At 44.5% G+C, this 10,940-nt stretch overlaps 1 protein-coding gene across 2 annotated transcripts in view; it reads right to left on the reverse strand.

Moving 5' to 3' along the window:
* Positions 1–9,205, reverse strand: part of LOC129819086 (neurogenic locus notch homolog protein 1-like) — a 60,604-nt gene extending 51,399 nt beyond the window's left edge. For both annotated transcript variants that reach the window (XM_055875637.1, XM_055875636.1), the window contains exons 1-2: positions 8,931–9,205; positions 7,055–7,136 (exon numbers count right to left, since the gene is read on the reverse strand). In XM_055875637.1, the coding sequence (XP_055731612.1) occupies positions 7,055–7,136; positions 8,931–8,988 (140 nt within the window). In that variant the 5' untranslated portion in view covers positions 8,989–9,205. The remainder of the gene's footprint in view (positions 1–7,054; positions 7,137–8,930) is intronic.
* Positions 9,206–10,940: the final 1,735 nt, after the last annotated feature.

Genomic DNA, 10,940 nt, shown 5'->3' on the forward strand with positions numbered 1-10,940 from the left:
ATGGTTCGGGTCGTGAAAGGAGTGCTGGCCCTTGAGACTTAAAAGCCAATAAAAGCCCAACACCTGCCCACACGCTTGGCGCTTGACCCTGGGCCGCACTGGCCGGCTACTGATACGGCCTTAAGCCTCAACTATGAGTTGAGCTTTGCCAGAGAGCACGGAGTAATCCTATAGGAGGACAAATGAAGAGCAGCATTCGCATACATTGCAGGCAGCATTCCTTGAATCGTGGAGGAGCATCGCAGAGGCTAAACACGTTCCTCTGAACTATCTTAGAGGGGGTTTCGCATACTCCCTTAATTAATAGACCTTGGCTTATTTTATTTTTTTATAGAAAAGGCAGCAATAGTACTGCTTGTCCATCTTGAGACACCGTAGCCAGTATACAATTCCTAAAAAAAAGTAAAAGATAACTCAATCTGTAATTCATTTTGATGTTTTTGCCGAGAAGATCTTTGTCGTGCAATTTTATATCTAACAAAGATGTTGGGTGCAGTATTTCTCAAGTGAAAAATTTGCATGAAAACGAATTGAATGACAACAAACACTTCATTGAAGAATCCCTACTGTTGACCAATGAAGGGGCATAGACTTCAGTTTGCATCAATCATTTTTTGTGTGTGCATTAGCAGTCGAAAAACCCTATGACAAAGAACAAAATGAACAAGAACATCAAAATGTCATCATAATAAACTCAGCAAAAAAAGAAACGCCCCTTTTTCAAGACTCTGTCTTTCAAAGATAACCAAATAAATCCAATTAACTTCACAGATCTTCATTGTAAAGGGTTTAAACACTGTTTCCCATGCTTGTTTAATGAACCATAAAAAATGTATGAACATGCACCTGTGGAACTGTGGTTAAGACACTAAAATCTTACAGACAGTAGGCAATTAAGGTCACAGTTATGAAAACGTAGGACACTAAAGAGGCCTTTCTACTGACTCTGAAAAACAACAAAAGATGCCCAGGGTCCATGCTCATCTGCGTGACCGTGCCTTAGACATGCTGCAAGGAGGCATGAGAACTGCAGATGTGGCCGGGGCAATAAATTGCAATGTCCGTACTGTGAGACGCCTAAGACAGTGCTACAAGGAGACAGGACGGACAGCTGATCGTCCTTGCAGTGGCCAACCACATGTTACAACACCTGCACAGGATTGGTACATCCGAACGTCACATCTGCGGGGCAGGTACAGGATGGCAACAACAACTGCCAGAGTTACACCAGGAACGCACAATCCCTCCATCAGTGCACAAAGTGTCCTCAATAGGCTGTTAGAGGCTGGACTGAGGGCTTGTAGGCATGTTGTAAGACAGGTCCTCACCAGACATCACCGGCAACAATGTCGCCTATGGGCACAAACCCACCGTCGCTGGACCAGACAGGACTGGCAGTGTTCATCACTGACGAGTCCCGGTTTTGTCTCACCAGGGGTGATGGACAGATTCGTGTTTATCGTCGAAGGAATGAGCGTTACACCGAAGCCTGTACTCTAGAGCGGGATCGAGGTGGAGGGTCCGTCATTGTCTGGCACGGTGTGTCACAGCATCATCGGACTGAGCTTGTTGTCATTGCAGGCAATCTCAACGCTATGCATTACAGGGAAGACATCCTCCTCCCTCATGTGGCACCCTTCCTGCAGGCTCATCCTGACATGACCCTCCACACAAGGTCTTGAGATAACTGCTCACTTTGCAGAATCCCTGCTACTGAGGCCTTTCCCATGAGGGCACACTGATGTGGTCTGTATGTAGTGCCACAAATGGTAAATTGGCACACCACATTTGAAGAGGTGGAACAAACAAAGAGAGATTCCACTGACTTTCCCTACAATGACTCAGTCACACCTGAGATTGAGTGGAGGCAGTGTGAGTGACCAGGAGCCTCATTCATAAATTGGGTAGCTTTGACAATCAAATGGGTGGGTATAAAAAGGCATGCAATTACAATGTGTAATGATGCACAATGGCTGCTTGGCACTGTTGGAAGAATTGGCAAATGGAAGAATTCGGAGAGAGCGAATTTTCAGAGACCAGACAGTTTTACTGGCCAATGATGAGTGGCTTATGAGTCGGTTCCGATTACCAAGCTCTGTTCTCTTGGATCTCTGTGCTGTAGAGGGCCCAGCTTTACAGAGAAGCACGCGCAGAAACCAAGCCGTGCCTGTCCCACTTCAACTCCTTGGCAACCTTGTTAATAGCGTCGATGGTGTCTCTTTGTGTTTGCGGGACTGCATCTGTGAGGACGCGGCCGATTGGAGGGTTGTGACGCACGAGGTGCACTGGAGACGCCAGGGCTGGGTGCACCCAGCTCCTGCTCAGCTGCAGCACCACCGACCTCGCTGGAACAAGCAGCGACTAAAAACAATAGAAAATATCAAAACGTTTAATCTAAATAATTGTTGAAACAACTTGAATGCATTTGGTTTACTCTTTCCAAAACGAGGGAATACTAATTACATACCTGGATCATCCGGTGTGTCTGCATGTCCGTGTCCCTCTCCGTCACTACTCCACTCAGAAGGGATTCCCCTATAATACCGGCAAGTTGCTCATCACGGGGGTTGAGCTCCGGTGTCCCCTTTCCCCCGCCCCGTGGCACAAACACTGTCTGTGTAAGGCTATGCGCCTTTTGGCCTCCATTTTTATGTCAGACTACTTCTTTTTTTATTTTCCGAGAGGGTCCGACCTTCTGAGCCAGCAGCATTCACAGCGTCCGCCACATGCTGCCACTCTAATGCCTTTTTGGCATTTGTAATGCCCACACTGTCACCCAAACAATATATTTTTTCTTGCTTCAACCTCCCCTACAAGAACTTCCATTTCTTTTTTAGTCTTCCTGTCGGGATTTGCCGTCATTGTCGTTATGCAGTCAGTATGGATGAATATTAATTAGGAGCGTTTCACTGACTATTTATAGGCAACTATGAACATTAAAAAGGTGGGACAAGACGCTCGCTCACGTGCGCCAAATTTCGAGTTGAATGTGATTTATAAAGAGAAACCGTTATGAATGTTATGAATCACAATATTTTTGTGCATAAGCGCCGTCTGTGTTTCGTCCGTACGCCACCTTTTGACGCGAATCCTCCGCGCACAGTTTTATAAATGAGGCACCAGGTGTGCTTCATTCAGACCAAACTCCTTAGTCAGACACAACTCCCTCAGACCAAACTAATATCGATGCAAGTTGAGGGAAGGATGTGAAGCCATAAGGTGAGAATTCTGTTTTGGGGATGATCCATGCCGAAAGGCTTCAAATAAAAGAGCTATTCTTGGAACCTGAGGTGGAGGACAGAACACATGGGCGACCCCCACCCCCAAAAAAGTACTTCCTGTTTTAGAGGAGGTGAGGCAATCCTGCAGGAAGGAGCAGCGTAAACAAGTCAGTAAAACCATGTCCTGTTCTAAACCCAAACCTAATCCCTAATAGTTTGATCCAGATGCGTTTTAGCTTGGTCCTCTAAACCAACCTATATAGAATTTTGACACCAGTTGATCCATCATAAAACACTGACTTGAATGGGAATATGTTCTATTAATTTAGCTGAGAAGTTAGCGGAACTAAAGTATGCATATCTGGACCAGGCTAAGCCCCTATCATGGTCCATTCTAACTCTCTCGAAACCTTTAACCTGTCAGTTCTCAGGCAGATTTGACAGACAGACTCTATCCCAGTATATTTGAGTCAAACTCCACCTCATCATAATTGCCATCTGTGTCATGGGGCCCAATCTCTGGATCACTTTATCTAGAATGACTTGAGTCATTTGTAAATTCCTCAAAATAAGTAAAAAGGTGATCAGATGATGTGCTAAATGCCCTTTGACATTTCTGCTGCTGACACCTGCCCACCTCTGATGGAACTCAGCACCATCACATTAATCAAACCACACACTGAAACTAGGGCACACTTTTCCCAAGACAATCTAGCTACTTTGGGTAATTCCACATAAACAGCTGGGGGTCATTCCATGTCATTTCAGCAAACCATAATACCCACCATTTTGTTCTCTGAAAACATTTCTGTAGTTAAAAAGAGATACGATTAGCATTCGTGCAACATCATTTTGTTGGAATATAATTTGATCTCTGAGAAATTAAACCGAGTTAGACATGAGGAATCCAAAGAAACGGTCAAAAGCCACCCACGCCAATCCTAACCCAACGAGTGTACAGTATTAGTTCTATGTATGGAGTAGTACGGAGCTGCAGCTCTGAGTAGTTCTTCATCCCTTGTAATGTATTCTCAGTGAATTTGGTGATGTTTTTCCCCTGTTCAGAGATATTGGTAATTGAAATTGCTAGGTTTACATCCTGATATTACCAGGTTCTCATTGCATCGATGGTGTCTCTCTGTCAGGTCTCTGAAGGAGTCTATCTGAACTCAATGATATTAATTATACATTCTATGGAAATGGAGCATGAAAATACAAATATAGGTACCACCCCCCCCCCCCCCCCATGTTAAAGGGATAGTTCACTCAAATGACAAAATGTCACATTCGTTTTGTTTACCTAGCCTCTGTTTCAAATGCTAACTTTTTATGTGGAACAAATCCAAAGCAAGTCAGTGGTACCTATATTCATGTTTTTTCAAGCTCCATTTCCAAATAATTTATAATTAATATCACTGAGTTACATAATTTAAATTTGGAGATACTTTAGTATGATTTTAAACAGCACCATCTAGTCGTCCCAATCTGGTAATATCAGGATGTAGGATGGGACATAAAAAAAAACATTTTAAATTGAACCTTTTGTTTAACTAGGCAAGTCAGTTAAGAACAAATTCTTACTTATAATGACGGCCTACACCGGCCAAACCCGGACGACGCTGGGCCAATTGTGCGCCGCCCTATGGGACTCCCAATCACATCCGGTTGTGATACAGTCTGGAATCGAACCAGGGTGTCTGTAGTGACGCCTTAAGCACTGAGATGCAGTGCCCTAGACCGCTGCGCCACTCGGGAGCCCAACATAACTTCAATGACAAAATTCTCTGAGCAGGGTGAAAAAACATAACCAAATTCACTGGGAATACATTACATGCAATGACGAAACAATACTCCAAGCCGCAGTTCTATACTACTTGTTAAACAGACTGATACTATATACCTGTTGTTGGGGTGGGATATGCGTAGGGTGTCCATCAGTGATTTTTGACCATTCCATTGGATTCCTCATATCTAACTCATTGTTAGAAAAAAGTTTAGTCCAAATCGGATGTTAGGTAATATATTTATTGAATACTATAAATAAAATAGACAATTTGGGTTCAATCAATTAGCTTAATTTCTCAGATATCAAATTATATTTAAAAAAATAATAATAATAATCTTGCAGGAATCCGTATCTTTTCTGTTTCTAACATAAACGAATTCAGAACAATCTGAAATGGTGGGGGTCGAAATCCTCTTGTGTTTTTTTGCGGTGGAACGAGATGTGTGCGTGTGTGAATAATAAACTTTATAAATAAACATGAGCTTGATAATCAATACCCTCCCAGATCCTTCCCAGTGACGCTCCACTCGGACCCCTGGATATTGACACTGACACACCTACATGTCGAGTATGATTGATGGTTGTTTGGCTTGGTGAGGAAAGGAGAGATACACGATGAATGAGAGGAAGACTGAAATTGCGTTTTGACAGGCAGCCCAATTCTGATTTTTTTTTGTCACTAATTGGTCATTTGAAAATATCAGAATTGGGCTGCCTGTGTAAATGCAGCTTAAGGAGAGAGTGGACAGAGACATCCGCATCTCTATCTGATGAGGCCCACTAGATGCCCCTATCCTGTGCTGGCAATCCAGTCTCCTTTTAACCTAATTTAACACCTGACTTACTTAACAAAAGGCACTTCTAACTCAGATGTAATTGAGTTGTGGCCCACGGGCTAGCATAGGTCCCTTTGGGGACAGAGTGGGGCCTTCCACAAATGCCTTCAGACCACACCCACCCAGTAGCCCACACCCACCCAGTAGCCCACCACTGAACTCCTTCAGAGGCCACCAGCACCGTGGTGATAAAAATATTTTCAGGGATGAACACAGGTCATGTGTATATTTGTTTTTACAGCAGGTCTTTAAATTCAAATGTAAAAATACTAAGTACATAAATACACAATATTTTGTAACATATACTGCCCATCCGTGCACCAGGCCCAGGCTAGAGAGCCCTCACCTGCTCCACTCACTCCCACTTGTTTGCTTTCAAAATTTCTTCAGTTTACTCCAATTAATCTCACTCCACCAATAACATCCAATCTAATTACATTTCAGCGCCATCTGGCCCTCTACTGGAGGTCATAAGGGGGTAGAATGCCTATTCAGAATTCAGGAGAAGAGCTCTCGAACGGGGTACGGCAAGAGTTTTAGGGTGTGTTGTGGCGGTTTTTTGGGGGGGGGGAGGGGGGTTAGTAGTTGTAGCGTTCTTGGGAAGCCCCACTCTGATTAGTCACACAGCATTGCTCTGACTAAGGGACAATGGTCGCCGGGCGGCAGGCGATCCCCAGCTGTCGCCCCATGAAAGAGCAGAAAAACCAGATTTAGGACTGGGACGCGTCCCTCGCGCCGCCGGGGAAGTGTCCTGCATTCATAAGCGGAGGGGGAGGGGGACTTCTCTTTCAATCTTTTCTTTTGGAGTGCAGACGCGCAGGGCTCTGCGGCTACAGGAAGGACCTTGCTCAGAGGAAAGTTGAGGGCCTCTGGTTGCTGAGCAGAGCTGCCTCTCAAAGGCTGGAATGAGGGGAAACAAGGCCTCTTGCCTCTATAGCCTACCAAAGAACACTCTAATATGTCTAGTACCACACACTATTATCAAAACCTTACAACACCCGTAACACTGCACCATGCACCTTACAAAATACCCACGGATAACTTCAGAGTTCCAATAACCCAACTTTGAACTCCAGTGCTTAGAAACAGCCAAACTCAAAATCCTGATCACGGTTGTAATAATTGGCGTGGTATTGTGGAAAAAGTTCCGAGGTTGATATCAGACAAGAAAAGCCATTCGGCAAAGTGTTATCAATATGTGGACTATTTACCTGCATTCTCCGTTTCTGTCAGAGGAGGCCTCACACCTCCCTCCATTCAGACATGATTCAGTAGTTAGAGAGCATCTTAGACCTGTAGAGACAAATGTGTTATAAAGGAGCAACAAATAACACTCTCACAAAAAACAGTCATTCACACAAAAACACATTCAATTATTGTGTTATTAATTATTATTATTAGGCCCACTGTAAAAACGTTATTTTACCGTAAGACATAGGCTGCAGAAAGTGGAACTTTAAAAGCCAATTCACATTATTAACACTTGCGCGATAACCATTTTTGCTAAATGCCAACTGAGATGTGTGCTTTGAAACGAATCATGTTGTGTGCAAGCTGTGGTTTGGGGGACAATGTAGGCCTAGACGACTTGTTGGCCGATGAGGCTAGCAGCATGCATGGCGGGGGCTAATACTACTTCCTGATGTTGCCCCCACATCAAAGAGGAAGAGAGAGGCCAAACTCATCCAAAAATGTGTCAATTCAATTTAAGGGGCTTGATAGGCATGGGAAACATATGTTTACACTGTCAAAGCCATGTCTGTCTCCCTCCAGCAGGTGGCATGTTTTTTGTTGGTGGCGTTCAAATACATTTTCCCCAGTCGGAACTCGTTTTTTCTCTCGAGTTTCGACTTGTTTTGGACCCACTGAAGTCGGGTGGCGTACATTTCCGAGTTCCCAGTTACTTTGAATGCAGCATCAGCCAGGGGTAAACAATAGACTGCTGCAACCAGATTGACTTAACGCCACACGCAACATCCGTGACTAGCATTCCTAGACATTAGCCACTCTAGCATGGTGGTGGGAAATTGTGTTTCAGAAAGAAAGTATGCATATTTTCCGCCTTCTTGCCATTGAATCGAGTTAAGGAGGAAATCGAAGCCTTTTTGCAGCCTGAATGGAGAGTGCTTTATGCACGAACCAGTCGCCGGGGGGACACGAGTGTATTACCGTCTGGGCACATCAAGCCCAGATGACATTGGAGATCCATAGTACCCACTAGCGGCTCTCAAGGCTAACTTTGCGCGGAAAGCGCAACAGCTGCTGAGCTCAGACGTGTGAACAAAAGAAATCACAGCCCAGCACGAGTCATAAAACAAGCCAGTAACCCCCACCTCCTACGGGACTCACACGCTCTCCCATAGAGAGAGAGTAACACCCTCTCACCAACGCCCCCCCGCAACACACGCCTTCCATACATAGCCTACCACGAAACTATCGCTCCACAGACGAAATACAGTTTAGTCAGGCCCAGGCTAACCTTAGCCAACTTCATGAGAAATAAAACAAAATGGATCTAATTTTAAATCTAGATATAGCCTAACTAGACGAAATCAAGTGCACGTTTAAAAAAAAAAAAAAAAAAAAAGGGGACACATCAACAATTGCCTACATGCTCAGTGGGATAAACGTTTTACATTGCAAATATGCTGAAGTCTACTAGTCTAGAGTCTATACAGTTTAAGTTATCGTCATCACTTCGAGTTGTGAAGTGTGTAAGACCGATGTGCCAAGGCACAGGGGGATGAGTTCCCATGATTTGTTCGCACTGAGAAAGACGCAGAAGATCAGAGATCCGTAATAAAGCAAATCAAATAGCCAACACGACTTCTAAATCCTATTACAGTACCACTTCACATCCCTAGACTACAGAGGCAGAGCACCAGTAGCCTATTTTTCAAACATTAAAGCCTCGTTTACTGAAATGAACGAAACGTGATCTTGCAGCACTCAACAAAATCAAACTCAACGTAACAGTCATTCAACTCAACTTAATAATATTGATTTGAATTAAAACATTCAGTCTCTAATTGTTTAAATCCTTAGAAGAAATAACTTTACAGTAGCTTTTTTCCCCGGGCACTTTACCTTGTGTTATGACGATGACTGGAATAAGAAACGTTAGTTTCACAAAGAAACGATACATTCCTCCTCTCTTCAACTTCAAAAAAGCCCTACAATTCCAACGATTTGCATAGATCCACAGTGTCGTTAGCTGCAGACGTGGTCAAATGGTTTTAAATAAATATCCTTTGTAAATAAATAAATTCGACTGACAGACGACACACTCCGGAGAGAATAGTCTCCGTGAGAACTCAATTTCGTGAGATGTCGACGCATACGCTTCTGAGTTCGGGAATGAAGAGAAGTCTATCGCGCAACTCTGAAAGTTCCTCCTCCCCACCCCAATGTCCTCAGCCAATGGGGGTTACCCTTCACTCAGGTAGACCAACGGCTGCTATGAACTCAACTCATTCGTTATGGTTTCACTGTCATTATCAAAATAGCAGATACTGTATGTATGTACAGCACGTGTAATGAAATGTGTACAATAATACATTGAAAAGGAAACCCCTACCCTCCACTTGTGAATGTAGCCTACATAATACACGTTGTATCTTGTTGCTGTATCATGTCCTGTTTATACATTTGTATTTGTTTGAATGTAATGCAGTTTGGCCCTATTCAGATTTGGGAAATGCATGCATTTCCTACACATGCCTTTTCTATGTGTAGGGGAGTTAAAATGGTTATTCCATCACACTTCAAATGATTAGAATAGTGCACAATGCAGAACAGAACAACCAGGTTAACATCTTCGGGTTGTATTTCATTAAAATGCATTTTATTTCATCTGGGTGCTTACGTCACCTACTAACACCCTGGTACTACCCGTAGCTCCCGTTCTCCTCAGTCCGAGAAAACACAGAGAGAAAGGTATCAAATCCAATTTATTTATTTATATAGCCCTTCCTACATCAGCTGATATATCAAAGTGCTGTACAGAAACCCAGCCTAAAACCCCAAACAGCAAGCAATGCAGGTGTAGAAGCACGGTGGCTAGGAAAAACTCCCTAGAAAGGCCAAAACCTAGGAAGAAACCTAGAGAGGAACCAGGCTATGAGGGGTGGCCAGTCCTCTTCTGGCTGTGCCGGGTGGAGATTATAACAGAACATGGCCAAGATGTTCAAATGTTCATAAATGACCAGCATGGTCAAATAATAATAATCACAGTGGTTGTCGAGGGTGCAACAAGTCAGCACCTCAGGAGTAAATGTTAGTTGGCTTTTCATAGCCGATCATTAAGAGTATCTCTACCGCTCCTGCTGTCTCTAGAGAGTTGAAAACAGCTGGTCTGGAGCAGGTAGCATGTCCGGTGAACAGGTCAGGGTTCCATAGACGCAGGTAGAACAGTTGAAACTGGAGCAGCAGCACGGCCAGGTGGACTGGGGATAGCAAGGAGTCATCATGCCAGGTAGTCCTGAGGCATGGTCCTAGGGCTCAGGTCCTCCGAGAGAGAGAAAGAAAGAAAGAGCGAAAGAGAGAATTAGAGAGAGCATACTTAAATTCCCACAGGACACCGGATAAGACAGGAGAAATACTCCAGATATAACAGACTGACCCTAGCCCCCCGACACAAACTACTGCAGCATAAACACTGGAGGCTGAGACAGGAGGGGTCGGGAGACACTGTGGCCCCATCCGATGATACCCCCGGCGGACAGGGCCAAACAGGCAGGATATAGCCCCACCCACTTTGCCAAAGCACAGCCCCCACACTACTAGAGGGATATCTTCAACCACCAACTTACCATCCTGAGACAAGGCCGAGTATAGCCCACAAAGATCTCCGCCACGGCACATCGCAAGGGGGGGGCGCCAACCCAGACAGGAAGACCACGTCAGTGACTCAACCCACTCAAGTGACGCACCCCTCCTAGGGACGGCATGGAAGAGCAGCCAGTAAGCCAGTGACTCAGCCCCTGTAATAGGGTTAGAGGCAGAGAATCCCAGTGGAGAGAGGGGAACCGGCCAAGCAGAGACAGCAAGGGCGATTCGTTGCTCCAGTGCCTTTCCGTTCACCTTCACACTCCTGGG

This window comes from Salvelinus fontinalis, chromosome 21, assembly GCF_029448725.1.
Source record: "Salvelinus fontinalis isolate EN_2023a chromosome 21, ASM2944872v1, whole genome shotgun sequence".
NCBI classification, from domain to species: Eukaryota; Metazoa; Chordata; class Actinopteri; order Salmoniformes; family Salmonidae; genus Salvelinus; species Salvelinus fontinalis.